General features: G+C 45.5%; 1 protein-coding gene across 4 annotated transcripts; it reads left to right on the forward strand.

The window, feature by feature from the left end:
- The first annotated feature begins 363 nt into the window (after nt 1-363).
- Rdh13 (retinol dehydrogenase 13) lies at nt 364-23,862 on the forward strand. 4 transcript variants are annotated; one of them, XM_087909645.1, is made up of 7 exons: nt 366-549; nt 1,740-1,858; nt 3,493-3,648; nt 13,320-13,424; nt 16,986-17,198; nt 18,323-18,424; nt 20,449-23,862. In XM_087909645.1, the coding sequence occupies exons 1-7, from the start codon at nt 485-487 to the stop codon at nt 20,691-20,693; spliced, it is 1,005 nt and encodes a 334-aa protein (XP_087765771.1). In that variant the 5' UTR covers nt 366-484; the 3' UTR covers nt 20,694-23,862. The 4 variants fall into 4 exon arrangements, with proteins under 4 accessions (XP_087765772.1, XP_087765774.1, XP_087765771.1 ...); XM_087909651.1 differs by lacking the exon at nt 366-549 and adding an exon at nt 556-700; XM_087909646.1 differs by lacking the exon at nt 13,320-13,424 and having other exon boundaries at nt 364-549.
- The last annotated feature ends 561 nt before the right edge of the window (nt 23,863-24,423 follow it).

Here is a 24,423-nt window from a genome sequence, read left to right on the forward strand (position 1 = left end):
CTGGAAATAAATGGTAAAGGTTTCTACCAAACTCCCCCACCTCGCCCTCCTGAGACAGTGCTTTTCTGGAACTCCTTCTGAAGACCAGGCTGGCATCGAACTCAGAGATCTGCCTGCCTCTGTCTCCGGAGTGCTGGGAGTAGCTCCCAGCTGTTTAAAACAAAACAACACAACACAACAACACAAAACAAAACAAACCCCACCTCAGGAGGCTTTTGGATTGGTTGAGAGTGACGGCGTTTGATCCGGCGCTGGCACGCCCGTCAACCTCGGCCCCGCCCCATCTCCTGAAACTACGACTCCCAGCATTAAGTGCGCCATGGGCCCACCTCCCAAAGAAGCCCCGTCCCGGCGCTTGGTCCCACCTCAGGGCGTGTTCTGGAGGCCGCGTCCTTCCACGTCCACGCTCGCACGTGTTCTGCCGGGCCCCGGGTTGTAGTGGCCCGGAGGGCAGATCTATCGGCCCTTTGTTCCCCAACCTGGAATGAACCGCTTTCTGTTGCCGGTGTCCGTAGTGGGCACGGTGATCGGTGGCACCGTGCTGCTCAAGTGAGTCTGTGCGCGTCTCTGCGCGCACGGTGGTAGACTTGCGGCAGGGGACTGCAGAATAAGGCCAGAGAAGGATCCTTTATCCTCAGTCCTCATTCCTGGATTCTTCCAGCTTACCCACCAGCACCGCTTTTCCAGATTGAGCTGAGGGGTGGGTCACCTTCCCAAGGTCACCTAGGGAGAAGAGATGGGGCCCGGACCTTGCACACTTTTTGTCTCTGGATCCCTCTTTACTTTTCCTCCTCTCCGCACTTCCTGTCTGCCTTCTCTTCCATCTCCTCCCTTCTTTCCTTCCTTGCGTTTTTACACCGGGTGTCACTGTGCAGCCCTGGCTGACCTAGAACTCATGTAGACCAGGCTGACTGAATTCACCTGCCTGTGCCTCCCGGAATGCTGGGATCAAAGGCGCGTGTCACCATGCACGGCCTGCTTTTTTTTTTTTTCCCTTGCGTGTCTGTTTATGTCGTGCTTTCTGAGATTACAAGAGTGAGAGTGTGTCAGAGCTGGAACTGGAGTTGTGGATGGTTGAGACACCACGTGGGTGCTGGGAACTGAACCCGGAAGCTTTGTGGGAGCAGCAGAGCTCCAGCTGCTGAGACTTCTCTCCAACCCCACGCTGTATATAATGTACTTTAACCATAGCTACTTCCCACTCATGTTCTCCAACTCCCTGGACCCCTTCTGATGCATCCTCCTTCCACTTCATGTCCTTTATTTTATTTACATATTTTGAGACAAGGCATCACATAGCCTAGGCTGGCCTTGAATTTGCTGTGTTGTTGAGGATGACCTTGAATTCTTGGTCCTTCTGCCACTGCCTCTCAAAGCTGGGCTTATGCTTTACAGTCTTTTTGTTTTATTTTGTTCTCTGTGTAGACCTCGCTGTCCTGGAACTCACTCTGTAGACCAGGCTGGCCTTGAACTCAGAGAACCACTTGCCTCTGCCTCCCCAAGTGCTGGGATTAAAGGTGTTTGCCACCACCTCTGACCCTAATCTTTTGTTTTTATAAAAAAATAGTATTGCCACCTCACAGAGACTTCCCAAGTGTAGTCTTTTCTGAGACCGTGATAAGAACACCCTGTGTTTTGGTGCTTTGATGGGGGATGTGAACTTAGAAGGGTGGTTGGCCCCGGATCATAAGTCCAAGCATGAGGCAGAGAGAATTCATTCAGCTGTTTCTCACCCTCAGGGACTATGTCGCTGGTGGGGCTTGTCCCAGCAAGGCCACCATACCCGGGAAGACTGTCATTGTGACAGGAGCCAACACAGGTATTGGGAAGCAAACTGCTTTGGAATTGGCTAAAAGAGGTAAGAGCAACACCTGCTTCGGGGATTTGAAGAGATTCGTGCACACTGGTGTGTATGGCAGTGTTGTTTAAAATAGCTCAGAGGTGGAAGGAAGCATTCTAGGTCCTCATTTGCAGACAGTCAGAATGTGGTCCATCCACAGTGGAATATTATCAAGCTTTCGAAGGGAAAGGAATTTGGACATGGTCCTGTGCGATGATTCTAGAGGATGTGCGCTAAGTGAGAAAAGCTCGACCCCTAAAAGACTACTGTGTAGTTTTGCTTGTTGGAGTAGTTACATTCTTAAAAAAAAAAAAAAATCTGTTTTTACTATGTAGTATGTGTATGTTGGGGTGGGATAGGGTTTGAGCTTTGCCATTGTGTGTGTGTGTGTGTGTGTGTGTGTGTGTGTGTGTGTGTGTAGTTCAGAGGACAACTATGGAAGCTGGTTTTCTTCTTCCATTATGTTGTTCCTAGGCCAGACTTAACTGCAAGTACCTCTACCTGTTGAGCCAATTTCCAGCCCCTGTATTTGTATATCTTGAAAGTTTGCTTGTGTGTATTTGTGTGTATTTGTGTGTGTGTGTATGTGTGCACATGCTTGTGGAGGACAGAAGACAGCGTCTGGTGGCATTTCTCAGAGTAACAGTAGCACTAAGCTCACTGCACATTCACATGTGCTCTCAAAATGTTTCCATCTTCTAACATGGCCTTAGAATATTTCATGACCCTTAAGATACCCATCATCCCTTTATTCGTCACCCATGGCAACCTGATCTTCCCCTGCTGCCACAGCTCCAGGAAACCTGGGTCTGCTCTTTCTTTCTGCATTTGCTTCTTTGGGACATTTTATAGAAATGGAAGCATGTATGTATGAATAATAATAGTTATTATTGTTGGTTTTTCGAGACAGACTTCTCTGTAGCTTTGGAGCCTGTCCTGGAATTCGTCTGTAGGTTGGGTTGGACTTGAACTCTGCCTCCCAAGTGCTGGGATTAAAGGAGTGTGTCATGTATGAATTTTGTGTCTGACTAACCGAGTATAGTAATTTCAAGCTCCATTCACTGTGTCATATGTTAGTGTGTCATTCCCTTTTATGACTGAATATTCATTGCACAGATAGGCTGCAGTTGGTTTATCTATTGATTAGTGGATGGATGCTTGCTATTGTTTGTTTGTGTTGGAGATTGGACTCAGAGCCTCTCATTTGCTAGTCAGGTGCTCTACCACTGAGCCACACCCCAGCCCCTCACTGGGGGATTCTAGGCAGGGGCTCTACCACTGAGACATGCCCCTAGCCCTGTACTGGTAGATTTTAGGCAGGTGCTCTACTACTGAATTACATCCTCAGCCCTGCTTTTTACTTTTTGAGAAGCTTCTTACTAAAATGCCTAGGTAGGTCTTGAACTCACTCTGTAGCCCAGACAGGCCTTGAACTTACAGTCCTCCTGCCTCAGCCTTCAGAGTCACTGCCGTTTCAGGCCTATACCATCAAGCCTGGTGATATTTGCATTTCTGTCTTTTGGTCATTGAATATATTACTAAGATTGCTTGCATACAGATTTTAGCGGGTGTACACTTTTATGTCTGTTGGATAGATATGTAGGGGTGCATTTATTTTCTTTTTCTTTTCATGTTTTCTTCTGGGCATCCAGGAGGCAATGTCATTCTGGCCTGTCGTGACATGGAGAAGTGTGAGGCAGCTGCGAAGGACATTCGTGGAGAGACCTTGAATCCCCATGTACGAGCCCAACACCTAGACTTGGCCTCCCTCAAGTCTATCCGAGAGTTTGCTAGGAAGATCATCAAAGGTAGGCAGGAAGACGTTGACTTTTCCAGCCAAGGTTTAGAGCTTCCAGCCAGTTCTCTGAGGAACCTGAAGCTAGTAAGTTCTGAAGAAGAGGTTGGTCAGTGTAATCTGCTGGCTGAATTCAGCTACTACCTGTTGTTTCATAAGATCAGCTGTGCCTATTCATGAGAGTCCATTGTGATCCAGTTGTGGACTGTTTGCATTCCCTCAGAGTAGGAGGGGGTGGTGGTTTGGATGAGAATGGCCTCTATAGGCTCTTATGTTTGAATACTTGGTCCCTAGGTAGTAGAATTGTTTGGGATGGATTAGGAGATGTGGCCTTGTTGAAGAAGGTGTGTCACTGCCCAGTTTCAAAAGCCCACACTGTTCCCAGTTAGCTCTCTCTTCCTCATGGTTATGGATCAGATGTGAACTTCAGCTGCTCCCGTAGCTCTATGCCTGCCTGAAGATAGAAGTTTCTGTTCCACCTGGTCCTGCAGCCATTGAGTCCTAAAGAAACACACAGAGGCTTACATTAATTATAAACTGTTTGACCTATTAGCTCAGGCTTCTTATTAATTAGCTCTTACAACTTAAATTAACCCATAATTCTTGGCTATGTTTAGCCACGTGGCTTGGTACCTTTTCTCAGTGAGGCATTCTCATCTTGCTTCCTCTGCGTCGGGCTGGTGACTTATGTCAGGGTCCAGCCCCAACATAAAACATTTCTCACCAGTGTAGAGGCATGGGAAATTTAGCCTCTATGCATTTCTATTGACCTGCTTGCCTTTCTGGCTCTACCACGCAGGCAGGTTAGACTCAGCTGGCTACAATGCCTGTGCGTGGACTGCCACCATCTCAGCAGTACCCAGACGATAGCTAGCAAAACACTACACTTCCTTCACTCTTCCTGCCCATTCAGCAGCGACAGAAGCTTCATCTCCACTGCCACTTGTAGGAGAAGGCGCGGCCTCACCTTGGCTTCCCTGAGCCAGAGGCTGCGGGTACTCAGCCAGTGCAGGGGTGGGAATATGCCATTTACAAACTCTAAATATCTCTGCCTTTGTTTCTGCTCCACTGTTAGCTCCTTTAGTTATCAACATACATAACTGAATGCTACTTCCTTGTCCCATATCTATATTTATTATTTACAAATTTTTACTCCTGATTTTTATTTCCTGCTTTTCTGCTTTTTAAAATTCTACAACTTATTTCTGAGTGCTCCTTACTCACCTTTCCACTTGTGGTGCAGTTTTTTCATGGGTTCCTCATGTTATCCTCTGTACATCTGGTTACTCTTCTGTGTTTTTCAGGGTTCAACCCCAACATAAAACATTTCTCACCAGCGTAGAGGCGTGGGAATGAAGACACTATTCACATGACAGTATTGGGAGGGTTTTTCAGTGATCATTCAAATCCTGAAGCCGCCCACATTTATTTTCCAAACAGCTTTTTTTATCATAGAGGGAAGTTAACAAAACTTCATTAGCATTCTGTTTCCTAGGTAGTGGGGAATGACTTAAGTCACATCTTGTCTATACCTATTTTTGTCATGTAGACTGAAAACACCTCTTTCCCAGGTGACCTCATAATTTATAATAGAAGGAGCAGAACGACATTATCATATCCTGGCACCTGTTGAGGTGGCACAGTATTTGCTTCAAAAGAGCCAGGCGATCCCCTCCTGTGTGGCAGGTGCCTTATAAGTGGCTCAGATTCTCTGACTGCCAGACAATCTGGAATATAGGCCTGCATATTTTGGCCCCCACATGACTTTGTCTTTGCCTTTTCTCTTCCCAGAATTCTCTTAGTCTGTTTACGCTGCCTATACTTCCTGCCTGGCTACTGGCCAATCAGCATTTTATTAGACCAATACAAGTGACAAATCTTTACAGTGTACAGGAGCATTCTCCCACAGCATCTTCCTGTCTGCTGTCATAGTCCCCACCATGATGGTCATGTACTCGCTGCCTTGGTCATGGTGTCTTATCACAGCAATAGAAAAGCAACTAAGACAGAGAGGTTGGGGTGGTCATTGGACCCTCATCTGAGTGTCTGGACTATGCTGCCAGCATTTGTATATAGTTATCATTTAATTACACGTGGCTGGTGATGGTTAACTGAGAGGGGCACCGTCTGTGTGGCCATGGGTACACATGCAGCTTTGGGGTCAGCTATACTCTTGCCTATAACCCCTTATCTATGATCTGTAAGTAAACCCAATAAACTTGTGGGTTTCCCAGGGTGAACTTCATGGAATGGGATTTTGGTTTGCTATTGGGACCTTAATAATAATATTCTTTCATTTTAAAGATTTTTTTAAAAAATTTTTACTTATGTGTATGTGTGAGTGCCCTCAGATACCAGAAGAGAGTGTTGGATCCTCTCCAGCTGAAATTACAGATGGTGGTGAGCCTCTCTTTGTGGGTGCTGGGAACTGAAGTATGGGTCCTCTGGAAGAGTATCAAGTACGTGTAACCGCTGAGCCATCTCTCCAGCACCTCTGTGGACCTACCAGCTCAGGCCTCTGAGTTAGCTAGGCCTCCTACTTCACCCTTTTGTAGTGGAGGCTGCCACAGTTTCCAGAGCTAGTAAAAGGGGCTCCCTGGGCCTAAACTGGTTGTTCCAGCCACAGGTTTATGCTGAATTCTTATTTCCCTGCTGGGAGTCTGAAACCTGGGCAGTTAGTCTGTTTGGGTGACTGGAGTAAAGAGCCGTAGTCCGGGTGATGAGTAACAGCAGACATTTCCCGCTTGCTCTTCTGGAGGCTGAAAGTGCAAGATAGTGCAGATTCTGCTTCTGGTGAGACCTTACTTCCTGATTTATAAGTAGCACCCTGACTGTGTCAGTGTTGGAAGGGAATGGGGAGGCAGCCTCTTTTGTGAGTGTAAATAATCTAATCCTGAGGGTCTATCCTTATGCTCCAACACCTACAAAGAACCCGAACTGTCAAATTATCTCGATTTGAAAAATAACCAGGCTGTCTAAAAGATAAAACAATTACATTTTTATATTTATTAGAAGGGGCAAACTCACGAAACAGGAACGAGAAGTCCAAGCTCAGCTGTGCTAAAAGGGAACCACACAGAGAGGGCACCTAGGCTGTGCGCTGTTTTTCTCCAGGTTCCAGAAAGCCACAGCCTAACTTGGTTCCACCTCTTAAAGATAATTGGTTGACAAATATTCCCCATCACCTACCCTTTTGTCTAAATAAGAACGATCCAAGCCAATACAAAATTATATACAATAGGAACAGATATCAAGTATAAAACTACAACCAACATAAACAATATTAAGCCAGAAACACGTGATAAATGTTTTAATAAACATTCTATTTTAAAGAGTCTAAGTCTTGCATCGGAAATTGATTTGGTTAAATCATAAGAGGAAGGTAACTAAGACTATCTAATCTTCAGCCCCATCGAAGGCCTGAGAAGGAAGATAACATTACTTGAGTAGGCAGGAAGTGCAATCAAGCATCTTCCAAAGCCAGCCGTATATGATGGAGGCAGTTGGCTACCTGAGCAATCACCCAAAGTCTCATTTGCAATGTTGAAGCAACCAACTTTAGCTAAGGCCTAGTGTAACTGACAGACCATTGTTTGAGGCAGGAAAATTTTTAGAATCATCTTACCCTGTCTTGACAAGGTTTGGTGGTCCTTTTCCTTGTGCCCTGCTTATCCAGTCTCTGGATACTATGTACTTTGTCAGTGGTTGAGGCAGAGACCAATTGTGCCAAGAACAAATTCCAAGTGGAGTGTCTTTGGTGCTCAACATTATCTCAGGAATAGATTGGTGCTGTCAGGAGCAATTGTGTCTCATATCAGTATAACCCTAAATTATTTAAATATCATGTTCTGCAGATTCTTGCAGTGGTTGAAGATTACCTATCTAGACAGAATACAATCTCTATGTATCTAAAGAACCTAATTAATCTGACTATATGTATAACAAAAATGAATAACTATTGACCTATAATATTTAATACTTGTATAGTTAAAAGACTTCATATCAGAATATTAAATAATCTGTAAACAAATGTGCAGCAAATGAGGACAATGACCTCAAAATGTAAGCAATGTATAAGTATCTTGATCAGAGGTAAGAATAGTATATAATACAATATGAAAATATATCCTAAAAGTTATATCAATATACAAAATGTCCTAAACAGAGGTAGAAACATGCATGTATACAATCTGCATAGGTGTACAAATACTGTAAACAGAAATAACAAATATAATTTGAACTTGTATCACTATGCAAAAAACTATACCAATATAAATTTTGATTTTCATATTTGTAATGGTTAAGTATTTTGAACAGTTCTTTAAGTGGTTAAAGCTATTAGAGACATTTCTTTCGAGAATTCTTGGTTTGTATGTGTGCCTCATCTTAAAATAGGGTTATTTATTTTCTTTCTATCAAGTTTTTTGAGTTCTTTATATGTTTTGGGTATTAGTCCTCTATTGAACGTGAAGTTGTTAAATGTCATTTCCCATTCTCTAGGATGCTGCCTTGTCTGAGTGATGGCAGATGCTGCCTTGTCTGAGTGATGGCATTCTTTGTCTTGCTGAAGGTTCTCAGTCTCATGGGATCCTGTTTATTAGTTGTTGTTCTTAGGGCATGTGTTATTGGTGTTCTGTTCATAAAGTCATCTCCTATACCAGTGTGTCCAAATGCATTTCCCAATTCCTCTTCTGTCTGGTTCAGTGTATCTGTTCTTATATTGAGGTCTTTGACCCTTTTGAAGTTGAGTTTTATACAAGGTGATAAGTATGGATCTATTTGCATTTTTCTATATTCAACTATCTTTTTTTGACAAAAACTGTTAACAATGCTATTTTTTCCAGTGTGTGTTCCTTGCTTCTTTAGCAAAGATCAAGTATACATAGCTGCCTGCACTTATGTGTGGGGCTCCATTTTTGTCCTTTGATGAACGTGTCTGCTTTTGTACCATGCTGTGCTTGTCATTATAGGTCTGTTGTGCAATTTGAAAGCAGGAAAGTTTAGACCTCCAGCAATTCTTCCATTGTTCAGCATTGTTATAACTATTCTGTTATTGTGTGTGTGTGTGTGTTTTCACATTTGAAGCTGTAAAATTCTCCTCTTAAGATCTGTGTAGAATTGTGTTGGAATTTTCATGGGGATTGTGTTGAGTCTATAGATGACAGTTGGTAGAATGTCCATTTCCCCGTGTTTATCCTATTGATTCATAAACATGGATGATGTGGGATTTCCCTCTGTGTGCTGTGAATATGTTTTATTACCATTGGTTAATAAAGAAGCTACTTTGGGCCTATTGCAACACAGAATAGAGTAAGGTGGGAATTCCAAACAGAGATAGAGGAGAAAAAAAAGGCGGAGTCAGGGAGATGCTAGCAGCTGAATGAGGTCGTGCTTACTCCAGAATCACATCTGAAGTTGGAGGGTGAGTTGAGAAGAGGAGGATGCTGACTCATCATTGCTCCCAATTTTCTAAGGACACAGATGAGTCACAAGGGCCCTGTGTGTCAGGTCATAGATGGTCTGTGCGCTGCTGGAGGGCAGTGCCTGGGGCTCTTGTTTGTTGAGTGCCCTTTGATAATCCAGGGCTCAGCTGACAAATTCTATATTTCTGTCACACTGAGGACTGACTCACCCCTTTGTTTCTTTCTAGGTGATGTTAAAACTGTCATGTGTCAGTGTTTTGAATAGGAGCATAGCTTGAAGCAACTATCAGGGAGTGTAAAATGTGTTCAACATGCTATTTATTTTTATTTTATTATGTATGTATGTATGTATGTATCTATCTATCTATCTATCATCTATCTATCTTTATATGTATTTTTCTATATGCCAGAAGGGGGCTCCAGATCTTATTATACATGGTTGTGAGCCACCATGTGGTTCCTGGGAATTGAACTCAGGACCTCTGGAAGAGCAGCCAGTGCTCTTAATCTCTGAGCCATCTCTCCAGCTCTTAGTTTATTTTTTAAAAATTATTTCTGTGTATGATTGTTTTTCTTACTTGCACATATGTGCATCACATGCATGCAGTGCTTACAGAGGCCAAAAGAGGGCATGGGCTCCTCTGGAACTGGAGTTACAGATGGTTGCTAGTTGCCATGTGGGTGCTGAGAATGAAACCCAGGTCCTGTGGAAGAGCAGTCAGTGCTCTTAATCTCTGAGCCATCTCCCCAGCCCCTTGTTATTTTTTTTTTTTCCTGGTTAGTTTGTTTTTGTTCTGGAGACAGGGTTTCTAAGCCGTCTCCAGCCAGAGACTGTCTTTTAGTTTTTTAGTTTCTTTTTTCTTTTAATAAAATCACTTATTAGCCCAAGAACCCTCCTGTGGTTAGAACTTATTGATGAAGGGAAGAGTCCCCTTTAGAGCAGGTTTTGGTTCTCAATCTTGCTGGAATGTCCGGTTCAGGAAGGCAGTGACCTTGACTTTCCTCTCCACCCTGTATTTCCAGTGCCCAATGATAGGTGCTTAGCAAATGCCTGTTGATTGGATAGTAATTATGTGTTTCTACTAGGCAGGCACTATTATGCTTTTTAATAAAGGCAGAAACCGAGTCACAGGGAAGCTATGTGAACTGGTCAGTGTCAAAAATCCAGTCAAGTTTTTTATTTTTGAGACCAGAGTCTCACTCTGTAGCCCAGGCTGACCAGGATTATAGGCATGAGCCACCATGCCAGGCTTTAGATCTAAGACAAGAACTCCTGTCTGCCAGCTTTCAGATCTGATGTCCCCCCCTCCCACTCCAACGCTGGGAATCAAACCTGGCTCCTTACAGACGTGTGGTGTTGGTTGTCCGTGTGTCAGGTCCTAGAATTGTCCAGGAGGTAAACTGCTGTGCATGTCCATGAGGAGTTTCTAGACAGGTTAATTGGGAAGACTGACTTTACCTGTGGGCAGCATTGCCCATGGACTGGGGTCCCAGACTGAATAAAAAGGAGATGCAACCTGAGCATTTCTTTTGTATTGGGATTAAAGGTGTGTGGCCTCTATCAGCTATGATTTATCTTAATTTACTAGCTTACTTATTTTTGGTTGTGTGTCTGTTTGTGCATGTGGGCACAGGTGCCTGCAGAGACCACGAGAGGGCTATGGATGTCCTGGTGCTAGAGTGACAGGTGGTTTTGACCCCTGGTGTAGGGGTTGGGATTGAAACCCAGTCCTTTGCAAGAGCAATGTGTGCTCTTAACCTCTGAGCTGTTTGTCCAGCCCTGAGACAAGGTTTTGCTTTTTACCCTGGCTGGCCTTGAACTTGTCATTCTCCTGCCTCAACTTCTGCAATAGCCTGCTAATATTACCACCTGTGGCTTGGAGCTTGTCTACTTCATTGGTGTCCTATATATCTCTTCCTCATGAAGTGAAGAATGAGGGCCTGGTCCATGTCTCTTAGGTGCTAGACACCCAATTCCTTATCTCCACTGAAAATATCTTGAAAGTGTTATGGATTCAGTTACGTCTCTGTGGGGGAGGCCCTGACTCCTACCTAGGATCTCAGAAGGTGATCTTGTTTGGAGGTAGGCTCTCTGTGGAGATTATCAAGTTGAAGTGAGGTCATTAGACTAGGTCCTAGGTCAGTATCCCTGGTGTCACCATCACGGGAAACTGGGGCACAGAGGGCTGTGCACAGAGAGAAGATGCTGTAAGAAATATAGGGAGGAGCTGGCTATCTATTAGCCGAGGCTTGGGACAGATTCCCTTCCTCAGCCCCAGCTGGACCAGCTCTTGCTTAGGTTCTGATCCAGCATCTTGTCCATCCATTTCTGATGTTTCAAAGATTTATTTATTTTTATTTTATGTGTATGAGTATTTTGCTGGCATGTATGTAGTACCATGTTCATACCTGGTGTCCAAGGAGGCTAGAAGAAGGCATTGGATTCCTTAGAACTGGAGACATGGGTGGGCCTCTGTCTTAGGGTTTCTATTGCTGTGATGAAACATCATGATCAAAAGCAAGTTGGGGAGGGAAGGGTTTATTAGGTTTATACTTTCACATTATAGTCCTCATTAAAAGAAGTCAGGACAGGAACTCAAGCAGTTCTGGAACATGGATGAAGGAGCTGATGTAGAGGCCATGGAGGAAGCTGTTAACTGGCTTGCTTCCCCTGAGCTGGTCAGTCTGCTTTCTTATAGAACCCTAGCCTAGGGGCGACCCCGCCCACGGTGGATTGGGCCTCCCACTGATCACTGATTAAGAAAATGCCCTACAGGTTTGCCTTCTGCTCCATCTCCTGGAGCCGTTTTCCCAACTGAAGTTTCCTCCTTTCAGACATCTCTGGCTTGAGTCAAGTCGACATGAAACTATCTGGGCAGCTACCGTATGGGTTCTGGGAACCAAATCCAGGTCCTCTTCAAACTCAGCAGGTGGTTTTAACCACTGAGCCATTTTCTCCAGCCCCAATTTCTATTGTTTAACTTGCTTGGTTTGTAGCATTTTGTGATTTTTCAGCCAGAAAAATTTCTGGGGTCCTCTTTAAGAACATTATGCACTCTTAACTGCAGAGCCATCTCCCCAGTTGCTATTTATTTGTTTTTTGAGACAAGGTGTCTAGCCCAGGCTGTCCTTGAACTCCCTTGTAGTTTTAGGACTACCCCAACCTTCTAATCCTCTTATCTTTTCCTGAGTGCTTGGATTACAGATGTTGCCACAATACCTGTTTTATGTGGTACTAGAGATGGAAGCCAGGGGCTGGTGCATGCTGGACAAAGACTGTAAACACCTGTTTTATGTGGTACTAGAGATGGAAGCCAGGGGCTGGTGCATGCTGGACAAAGACTGTAACATGAGGGCCAGCTTGTTGGGGTATCTGTTCCCGCCCGGTACCCCACAGCTGGCAAGTCCCAGAGAAAATCAATCACACAGAGATCTCTATAAGTTATAAATCTGATTGGCCCATTAGGTCAGGCTACTTAATAGCTCTTATAATTTATGTTACCCCATTATCCTTATCTATGTTAGCCACATGGCTCAGTACCTTTCTCAGCTGGGCAGCTTACATCTTTCCTCTCCGATGGTCAGGGTAGAACTGCGGAGGGAGCTTCCTGCTTGCCAGAATACTCCCAGTCTCTTTGCTCCACCTCTACTTCCTGTCTGGCTTTCCTGCCTATACTGCCTGCCTGGCCAATCAGCGTTTTATTAAAATATGATTGACAGAATACAGACAATTCTCCTACACCAAAAGACTCTATCACCTGAGCTATATCTGCAGCCCCGAGGACGTCACTAGATTGCATCTGTGACAGTCTTACACCTCTCCCTGCCCCATGTCAGCTACAAAGCTCAGGCTCAGGATGTGGCTGTGGGACTACGAGGTAAAGGCTGCTCACATCATGGCTGACCAGTAAGCTATAACCCAGGACCCTTTGGTGACTTCCAAGACCCTTTCCCAGCAGCCAACTTCTACCAGTCAGTGCCCAGCACTCTGGTCTTGGTGTCTGTTGTCACCGGATTTCCTCCCTTTGTGCTTCAGCCTGGCTGGACTCCCTTAGGAGGACACTAGCCCTGTTGCATCAAGGCCCCTTCCATGATCTTACCTGAGTGGCATTGGAGTATCTCTACAAAGATGCTGTTTCCCAAGTGTCCACCTTCCCAGGTGCCAGGTAGACAGGAATGTGTGTGGGACACTGTCCTACCCTAGGCCAGGGTGGAGCCCATCCTCAGCCCTGATGTGTCTGTCCTCACCCATGTCTTCTAGAGGAGGAACGGGTAGATGTTCTGGTCAACAATGCAGCTGTGATGCGGTGCCCACACTGGACCACTGAGGATGGCTTTGAGATGCAGTTTGGTGTCAACCACCTGGGTGAGATCTGGGCTGAGAGTGGGTTCTCTGTGGGGAGTCACCCAATCTGGGTGGTGGGGTCTTGCTCCATTCTTTTAAAATTTATTAATGTAAGTGTCTGTCCCATAGTCTGAGTGAGTCTTGATTTTTTTTCCTCTATTGCTTTTAAAAATTAATTTTTAGGTCATCATGTAAGTAATAGTGTTTTCGTATGTATATGTCCTTATACTTTGGTCTCACTTGTTACTCTCCCCGACTGCTGTTCTCTCAGGCCTTCCTTTTCTTCCCGTAGTCCTCTTTTGTTGGCATACAAAATAGTTCCACAATAGCCTGGACTGGAGTGTAGCAAAGGTTTATCTATTAGGGGATAAACTCACAGAAAGAGTAGCCATCTGCAGTCCTCAGCGTGCTCTGGGAGCCGGAACTGAATCCAGCAGCCAAGAGGCCCACACTTGCTGTCGTCACAAGACCACGTGGGCTAGTATCTTTTTTTTAAAAAAATATTTATTTATTTATTATGTATACAATATTCTGTCTGTGTGTGTATGCCTTCAGACCAGAAGAGGGTACCAGACCCCATTACAGATGGTTGTGAGCCACCGTATGGTTGCTGGGAATTGAACTCAGGACCTTTGGAAGAGCAGGCATTGCTCTTAACCTCTGAGCCATCTCTCCAGCCCCGTGGGCTAGTATCTTAAAGGCAATTGGCTGAAGGCTTTCCCACAGCACTCTTTCGTCATTTTATTTCTGTGACTGTGATAAAATGCCCTGACAAAGAAGCAGTTTAGGGAAGAAAAGGTTTATCTGACTCACAGTTCCAGTCCCATGGCTTTGGGAAGTCAAGGCAGCTGGGACTTGAAGTGGCTGATCACATCACATCCACAGTCAAGAGCGGGGAGGTGTATGCGCACCAGCTACTTTCAGGGTAGTGATCATAACCAAGATACCTGCGGACATGGCCATACCAAGCATGACCTCGGCAGCTCCTCTCTGAGGTTCTGTTTTCAGGCGAGGTTGTGCCAGATGGACAGTGAAAATGACTGTATCTTTCCTTCTGTTTTTTTCTCTTTCTCTTAAAAAAGATTTGCTTTTACTGTGTGTGTGTGTGTGAGCGCGCGCGGGGGCCTGTGTTGCCCGCATGTGTGTCTGTGCACCACATGCATGCCTGGTGACCTCAGGCCAGAAGAGGGTATCAGATCCCCTAGGATAGGAGTTGTGAGCAGCCATATGGATGCCAGGAATTGAGCCCGAGTCCTCTAGAAGAGCAGCCAGTGCTCTCAACTGCTGAGCCGTCTCTCCAGCTCTGATCTCAGTTTTCTTTACGGCCTTGTATTTCTTCATTGCATATATCTATCACATGTTCTTTAATTTTTTCCCTCAGTCAGGTGGTGGCACACACCCTTCTTTAATCCTAGTACTGGGGAAACAGAGGCAGGTGGAATCTCTGTGAATTCCTAGGTTAGTCTAGTTTATATAAGAAATTCCAGACCAGTCAAGGTTATGTATAGTCTCAAAAACTTAAAAAAAAGAATTTAACTTTGAGAATTTCCTATATGCTTACAGTGAAATATGATCATCTCTGCCCAGCATTTCTCCTCTCCAGACTCACCCTGTCCTCTGCAGCATGCTCCCGTCCCAACTTCTTGTCTGTTGAGACCCAGGCTAGCCTTGAACTTGTATCCAAAGACTGTGAACATCTGATCCTCCTTCCTTTACTTCCCCAGTGCTGGGATTATAGGCACATGCCATTGTGCCTGGCCTTTTTCTTTTTTCTTTTTTGGATACAAGGTCTCGGTATCACATAATCTTATCTGTCCATCTGTTGATGTTCTTCTGGCCATAGGAATCAGAGCAGTGCAGATTGAACATGGATGAGCAGGTGTCTCTGTGGTGTGCTGACTTAGAGCGCCTCAGTCTCTGTCCAGGAGAGGTGGAACTGGGCCGTGTGGTAGTCCAGTGTAGAGAAGTCCGCACTAATGTCCATAGTGGCGACACCATCTTAGATTCTGTAGCAGTGAGTAGGTTCCCTTTCCACACGTCCTCACCGGCATTTGTCATCATCTGTTTTCTCGGTGATGGACATCCTTACTTGGGTGGAGATGACATCTCAGAACAGTTTCTCTGCTAAAGGTACAGAATGCCTTCTCAAATATTTGTTGACCATTTGCATTTCTTCAGTTCAGTTCAGTTTGTTAGCCTCTTTAATGATTGGATGATGCTTTTGTTCTTTAACTTTTACATTCTTCCCCTAAGTCCTCATTTCTGCTAATGGAAGGGAGAAAAAAGGAAGAGAGGCTGTAAGAGGAAGCTGCCATTTCACCACCAGAATAGCTGTGATTAAAAAAAAATTAACTTGGTATGGTGGCTTTAATGAGAATGGCCCCCATAGCCTCATATATTTGAGTGGTCGGTTCTCAGGTAGTGGAACTGTTTGGGAAGAGTTAAGAGTTGTGGCCTTGTTGGAGGCAGTGTGTCATTGGGGGTGGGCTTTGTCTCTTTCCTCCTCTGCCTGTGGATCAGGGTATAATGCTCTCGGCTGCTTCTCTGACACCATGCCTGCCCGCCACCGTGATTACTGTGGATCAACCCTCTAAAACTAGGCAAGTTTTGTAAGGGATGACATGGTATCTCTTCATAACAATAGAATAGTAACTGAAACCCTGGGCTTGGTGTCATCCGCCATGGCTCTAGTGGGGGAGCACAGCCACTAATACATCCTTGATGGAAGGGAGAAGGTCCTTTCAACCAAGTGCCCAGCTCCTGATGTCCATGGAGTGAGGGAGGATTGGGTATCTGCCCAGCCTGATGGGTTTGCTGAGATCAACATCAGTCAGCCTGCCCTCATATCCAGTGCTGTGTACCTTCAATCCTTGCAGAGGTAGGAGGATTGCTTGGAGTTCAAGGTTAGTCTGATCAACCGAGTGAGTTCTTAGGCTCATCAGGCAGAGCTACATAGTGAGACTTGTCTCAGAAACAGAACACGTACTGCTAAGCCTGATCTGGGTTTGATCCCTGACCTGGGATGGTGGTGGAAGGAGAGAATACAAGCTCCGGAAGGATGCTCTTCCCTCCACGTGCTGTGGTCCATGTTCAGTTGAAAACAGAAATCTGAGTTCAAGGCTAGCCTGTTTTACGGACTGAGTTCTAGGGCAGCCAGGGCTTCACAGAGAAATCCTGTCTTGGAAAAAAAAAGCCAAAATAGAAAAAAAGAAAAATCAACTGAATGTAAATCTAAGGTTTTTTTTCTCCCCTAAGAAACAAAACAACTCCAAGCAGAATAATAAAGTGGGCAAGGGAGAATATAGAGGAAGAGGAGGATTATGCCACTGCTGGAAATGAAAAATTAAAATTGTGGCTTAGTGGTTAAGAGGACTGGCTGCCCTTGCAGAGGACCTGGGTTTGACTCTCATCTCTAACTCAAGTTCCAGGGGATCCACTGCCCTCTTATGGCCTCCATGGGCACTGCATGCATGTTTTGCACAGATACACATGCAGACAAAACACTCATACCCATAAAAATATTTTAAAAAAGTAAAATAGCCATTGTGAGAAAATAGTGTTTTCTTGTCATCCTTCATCTAGGTCACTTTCTGTTGACAAACTTGCTGCTGGACAAACTGAAGGCCTCGGCCCCTTCACGCATCATCAACTTGTCCTCCCTGGCTCATGTTGCTGGGCACATAGACTTTGATGACTTGAATTGGAAGACAAAAAAGTATGACACCAAGGCGGCCTACTGCCAGAGCAAGTTGGCTGTTGTCCTCTTCACCAAGGAGCTGAGCCGCCGGCTGCAAGGTGTGCACATGGCGATCTTTTCTCTTCTCCTTCCTTCCTCTTCGTATCTGGAATAGTTCTATAACCCGGAGCTGTTGGTGGAAGGGCACGTAGTAGCTTTAGACAAAAAGATGGCATCTGTACCACCATGCCGTGGCCCCTTCCAGTGCTGGAGGTAGACATCACTAATAAATCCTGGTTCTAATGATTGCTGTTTGGTCTCAACCAGCCTGCCTTCATCAGACATGCTTATCTTGGATAGTTTTCTAAGCCTCTGGTGCTCCAAGCCAGTGGTTGTCCACTGCGAGTGGTTTTGGCCCTAGGGGACATATCAGTGTTTGCAGACATGCCTGTCACAACTGGGTTCGTGAGAGGTTGCTCCTGGCATCTAGTTGGTTGATCCTCCTGGATGGTTCCCCAGTTCCTTCCACTCTAATGGAAGGAATGTAGTGTTAGGGATCAAGAAGCTTCCCCTGGCTTCTTGCTTCTCAAAAGTTGTCTGTGGCCAGCAGTGCCAGCCACCCTTGGGAGATAGTCATAACTGCAGCATCTTAGATCCCATTCCAGTCCCCTGCTTCAGACCCTGGTGGGGGTGGTGGAGCCCAGGAATGTGGGTCTCTCATGCTTCCAGGGCTGCTGTGCTGGGGAAGCCACTTGAGATGGAGGCTTCAGAGCACAGAGGGTAATGTGGGTTCAAGTGTGGGAAACAGCCTAGGATTGGGAAGACCCAGAGTATAGTGGTGGCTACAGCAGCCTTCTAGGCAAGGGGCCAACCTGGTCTTTTTTCACTCGTCTTTATGTGTGCCTGTTTGTATGTGTGCATGAGCACGTGTGCATGCATGTGGTCTGCGTGCGTATGTGTGTAAGTCAGTGGACAATGTTGGCTGCCATCCATGTTGCTTTTTATTTGAGACAGTGTCTCCTTGCCCTGGAGCTCACCGCCTAGGCTAGGCTAACTTCAGTGAGCCCTGGGGATCTACCTGTCTCTGTCTCCCCAGCACTCACTTGGGATTAGAAGCCTGGATTACCGTTGCGGGCATGTATTTTGACCTGGGTTCTGGGCATCAAACTCAGGACCTCCTGTGTGACAAGCTTTTAACAGCTGAGCTATCTTCCTACCACTTGACAGTCTCTATTGTTCCCAGGCACAGGTGTGACGGTCAATGCTCTGCACCCCGGTGTGGCCAGGACAGAGCTGGGCAGACATACAGACATGCACAACTCTGCCTTCTCCAGCTTCACACTTGGTGAGTCCCCTTCCAGCTTGGTATCTCCTCACAGAGTCCTGTTAGCCGAGGATCCAGGACTTTCACTCAGAGACTTGTCACTTTATTTCTTTTTGATTCTCTCTCTCTGACTGGGTCTCACTATGTATCTCTGACTGACTTGGAACTTGCCATGTAGACCAGGCTGGCCTCAAACTCACAGAGATCTGCTTGCCTCTGCTTCGGAGTGCTGGGATTAAATAAATGTGCTGTCACACCTGACATTTTTCCCCCCTCAACATGGCTTTAAGGACTAGGCTGGACTTGAACTTGGTCTTAAACTTCTGACCCTTTTACCTTCTGAGTTCTGTGTGTGCCTCTTTCTGCTCCTTCCCATGTCTTCCTGGGGTAGAAGATGAGTCATAATTCTATGTGGTTCTGACCTCAGATCAACAGAAAACAGGCTACAGCCCCACTGATGAATAAGAAAATTGTCCTGGAGGATAAGCCTTGAGCTGATTTCTAGGGTCAGGCTGTACACAGCGTAGCCTCAGCTTCACTCAAAATTAAGTCACCCAGGAAACACACCTCCCAGTTTTTATAACATCTTAATATGTAGACTAGTTTAGCCATGAGCTTCCATTCCTCCTGCCTCTGCTTCCTGAGTACAGGGATCACTGATAACTCTAAGATCACTGTACTTGTTGCTTTGAGTCTCAGTTTCCTTATCTGCATAGTGAAGTCCATGATAGGACTATCCTCACAGTCAGTGAGAAGAAGAGGTGAGATTGCCCATAGATTGACTGCATAGTGCCTGACCAGAATGTAGTTTGACCCATAGCCAAACATTAGGTAGAGAGAGCTGAAATTGGAGGTCTCTATCAAATCCCTCCCCTTGGAGTTCAGGAAACCCCATAGAAGAGGGGGAGGAAGAATTGTAGGAATCAAAGGGGTTGAGGACTCTGTGAGAACATGGCTCATAGAATCAACTAAGCACAGGGCTCATAGAGACTGGATTGGCAATCACAGAGCCTGCATGGGTTTGTGCTGGGTCCTCTGTATGTATGTTATAGTTGTTAGTTTTTTTTTTTTTTTTTTTTTTTTTTGTGGGACTCCTGACAATAGGAGTGGGGATATCTCTGACTTTTTTTGCCTGCTCTTGGGACCCTTTTCCTCCTACTAAGTTGCCTTGCCAAGCCTTGATGTGAGGGTTTGTGTCGAGTCTGTTGCATCTTGTTATTTGGTGTCCAGTTGATAACTCTGGAATACCTGTTCTTTTCTGATAGGAAATGGAGGAGGAGTGGATCTGGGGGAGGGAACGAGGGGGTACTGGGAGGAGTGGAGGGAGTGAAGACTGTGGTTAGGATGTATTGTATGAGAGAAGAAATGAAAGAAGAAGAAGAATGTAGTCTGAGTCAATAGAACATTGTAACTGGTATTTATAATCCTTGAGAGTCATATAGTGGGCATGTATCAAGAATTTTAACCCAAGAGTACCTTGAAGTGTATTTAGTAAATTGAGGGCTGGAGATGCAGCTCAGTGGACAGAGTGCTTGGCTAGCATGTCACAAAACCCTGGGTTTGATCTGCAGCACCACATCAAATCAAACATGTTGGTATATATGCTGTCCAGTACTCGGGAGGTAGAGGCAGGAGGACAAGAAGTTTAAGATCATCTTTGGCTGTATAGTGAGTTCAGGGCCAGCCTGGGCTACATGTATCCCTGTCTGAGAAGAAAGATTATTTTCAAGGATAGAATAGGGAAAAATATATTTTCATCTTTCTGGAAACTCCGGGGAGGTTTCCTGTAGAAGGCAGATTTTGTGCTCATCCCTCTGTTTGGAGGTTTTTTTTTGGGGGTGGATGTTGCCAGGGAAGGGACCTTTAGATAGAGGGAACTGCAAGGACAAAGGTGTGGAGGTGGGTCCATGGGGCTTCAGGACAGGTTCCATCCCTAGGGGTTTTGGGTTCCTTGGGGTAGAACAGGGAATTTTCTTTTCTTTTCTTCTCTCTTTCTTTCCTTCTTTTTATTTTTTTTTGACTGAATGTTCTATGGTTGATTGTAGGGCCCTTCTTCTGGCTGCTGTTCAAGAGTCCCCAGCTGGCGGCCCAGCCCAGCACTTACCTGGCAGTGGCAGAGGAACTAGAGAGTGTTTCTGGGAAGTACTTTGATGGACTCAGAGAGAAGGCTCCATCTCCTGAGGCTGAAGATGAGGAAGTAGCCCGGAGACTTTGGGCTGAAAGTGCTAACTTGGTGGGCTTGGACACTGCTCATGGGTCCCCTGGAAGGGGACATTCCCTCCCCAGATAACCTTCAAAGATTCAGATGGAACTGTATTACCAAGGCTGCTGGCTGCCATGCCCTCATCCTCTGGGGCACTGTTGGCACTGTTAAAAAGCATGGCTACTGACAGCCATGCATTCATCTTTCTCTAGAGGCAGTGTTGGCACTGTCAGAATCTTAAGACTATAGCTGTTGGCTGCCATGCCCTCATCATCCTCTAGGGGCAGTGTTCGGACTGTTAGACTCCCAAGACCATGGATGCTGGCTGCCATGCTTTCATCTTCCTTTAGGTGGCAATGTTGGTCCTTTTTTATTAGCTGACCACATTCAGTTGGACCATAGCGGAGCATTGACAGGGGGTATGTGTGGTGGTGGCAGGTATAATGTACTCTGATGATTTCTGGGGAGCGGGTCTGTCAGGTGTCTCTCTTGGGAATGGTTTTGGGCAATGTTCAAAGGTAGCTGTGGTGGTAACTGATTGATCTACTGTTAAAGAGTGGGTAATCAAGCAAATATGGCCAGTCAGTCATAGTTCTTTTGGGCCTTTGCACACTTCTGTCTCCTCTCAGAGAGTTGGCTGTTGTTTCAAAAGCAACTGGGGAGCAAAAGGGTTTACTTTAGTGTACAGGTTATAGTGCATCATGGAGGAGGGAAGCTGAGGCAGGAGCTCAAGGCAAGAGCTTGAAGCAGATAACAGGCTTACACTCAGATAACTTTCTTTTATTTTCATCATTATTTCTTTTACACAGAGAGTCTTACTCTGTAACTCTGGCTTTCCTGGAACTTGCTCCAGGATGGCCTTGAGCTCACGGAGATCTGCCTGCTGGGATTAAAGATGTGTTGCCATGCCTGAGTTAGGTATCAGCCTAGGCCTACCTGCCCAGGAATAGGACCACCCAGTCCCTTTTACACCAACTAGCAAACAAGAAATGTCCCATGGACATTCACCCAGGGTATTCTGGTCCAAACAGTTCTCTGGTTGAGGATCCCTTCTTCTTCTGGGTGTGTCAAGTTGATAACCAAAGGAACCAGGACGGCTCTTGATTGAAAACGGTTGTGGGTAACTGCTACCTCATGGGATGGTGTGGGCATTAAGCTCTTGTCTGGCTCAGTAAAGGACAGTTATGGACTTCTTGTGTCCTGGCTGAGGTGCTGGAATTCGGTGGAGGCCCTGGCCCAGATGGAATGGAGTGAAGTGAAAAGGTGCTAGCTGCTGCCTCTGAGGACCAGCATGACCTGAGATCATGATCTCTCCAATTCCTATGATAATTTTAACCTTAGATTCTCAAGCTTGCTGTGTGATTATAATAACTTGCTGGGTGTAGTAACGCCAGCACTTCAGAGGTGGAGGCAGGAGGATTGAGCGTTCGAGGTCATCCTCTGCCAGCCTGGGCTATACAATATCCTGTCAAAACAGTGAAATCTCCAAATGTAGCTGAGTCATAGATTTAAAATAAAAACAAACATTTGCATAGTGTGTATGTGTGTGTGCATGTGCACAGGTATGCCCTTGAGTATCTGCCTTCTGTGCTGAGTTCATTCAGAGGACAACTTGTGGGAATCCATTCTTGTCTTGTGAGTCTTGGGGGTCCAGCTCTGTGACAAAGACCTTCACCTCTGAACATATTGCCACATGACCCTGAACTTGAGTCATAGGTTTTATTTTATCCATTGTATATGGAATTTATTCCACACACAACTTGTATATTTATTCCTTTTAAGAAACCGACTTTTAAGTTACCGAGGCAATGAAGCAAGCTGCTGCCGACTCTGTAGTGGTGGAAGGCGCAGCTCACTATATGGCAGTGATCACTGAGGTCAGGCTGTCTTAGGGAACTTCTGCTTCAGAAATGGGACACCCAGCTGGGACGTAGAATTTCCGGAGCATCAAAAAGGTCAATAGAGAGCTGGGAAGCACACACCTTTGATCCCAGCACTTGGGAGACAGAGGCAGGCAGATCACTGAGTTTGAGGTCAGCCTGGTCTACCGAGCTAATTACAGAATAGCCAAGGCTACACAAGGAAACTCTGTCTTGAAAAACCAACCCCTTCCCACCTCCAAAGCTCAGTAGACCCCTGGGTACTTAGAGCAGGACTGGCCTAGAATTGTCACTTGCCAAATGACTGCAGAGCCCAGCCAACCACGTAGCACCTGCTCTGCTGGCACAGTGACACCAAGAAGCACCTCAAGTACTCCAGAATATTTTGAAGCCACTAGAGGTCAGAATTGAAAGCTCTTTGGCATCCACTCCAAAGCTGGCCAAGTTCAGTCTTGATAGCAGTGTTCCTAGTAGGGTATATTTTGCAACCAAATCATATGTAGAAAGATGCCTTTGGATGTAAATATATTTATATATCTGTTTATCTTGTACATGTAGTGCCTGAGAAGTTGCAACCAAATCATATATAGAAAGGTATCCTTGGATGTACAATATTGATAGCATCTATCTATCTATCTATCTATCTATCTATCTATCTATCTATCTATCTATCTATCCTCTATCAATCCTCTCTCCCCCCCCATCTATCTTTCATGTATATCTGTTTGTCATGTGTTTGCAGTGCCTGAGAAGGATAAAAGAGGGCTCCAAATCTGGAACTTGAGTTACAGTTGTAAGTCTCCTTTTGGGTGCTGGGAATTGAACCCAGGTCCTCTGGAAGAGCAAGCCAGTGCTCTGAACCACTGAGCCATTACACTGTTAGAGTCTCCTGCCTCCGTCTTCCCTGTTTAATGATCCCCTTGGTCACATAAGCCCATCAGGATAATCCAAGACAATGCTTTACTGTTTTTAAAATCTGTAGCGCAGACTTAATGCTATCTGTTATCTGGTCCTGTTTGCCAGGTAAAGTAACACAGTCCTTTGTTCCTGTGTCCCAGGTTCTGGTGATGGGATCTAGCTACCCTGGGGAAGGCCATTGCTCTGCTGACTGTATACTCCCCTTCATAAAGCCTGGCTCTTAAGGTTTTCCAATGACTCCCACTTGTTTCTCATCTATTCTGGTCTGCTTAAATTAGGCTGGCTCAACTCCACTTTTTTTTTCTTTTGAGACAGTTTCACTGTGTAGTTCAGACTAAACTTGAACTCTAGATCTTCTTGTCTCAGCCTCTTGAGCCCAGAGATTACAGGCCCACCACACGCTGCCAACTTGCAATGTTTACAACCAAATAAACAGAAATATACATTCCTGTTATTAATTCGTCATTGTCTTTCTGGTTTTTTGTTTTGTTTTTGTTTTGTTTTTCTCTGTGTAACAGTCCTGGCTGTCCTAAAATTCCCTTTGTAGACCAGGCTGGCCTCAAACTCACTGTCTCTCTGCCTCCCCAAGTGCTGGATTAAAGAGGTGCGCCACCACACCCTGGCTTGTCCTTCTCTTTTATTTGGTGTGTGTTCTCTTGCTGGGACAAACTTCCTGACAAAAGCCACTGAAGGGAAGAAGGCTTCAGTCTGGGTGGCAGCTCCAGGGTATGATCCATTATGGCGTGGGAGGCATGATGGCAGGGGATCCATTATGGCGTGGAAGGCGTGACGGCAGGGGCTTGGGGCATCTTGTCCACCCTGCGTTTTCAGACAGGAGGCATAGGAAGGAATGCTGCTGTTTAGCTCCCCTTTGGCTTCGTTTTTTTTTTGTACATTATTTATGTCTGTTGTTGTGCATGTATCACGGTGTGCTTGTGCAAGCCAGATGGTAACTTGTGGGGGGTTTGGTGACAAGTGCCCTTTCTCAATAAGTCACCTTGCCGACTTCCCTCATCATT

The sequence above is a fragment of the Myodes glareolus genome, chromosome 1, assembly GCF_982192425.1.
Source record: "Myodes glareolus chromosome 1, mMyoGla1.1, whole genome shotgun sequence".
Taxonomy (NCBI): Eukaryota; Metazoa; Chordata; class Mammalia; order Rodentia; family Cricetidae; genus Myodes; species Myodes glareolus.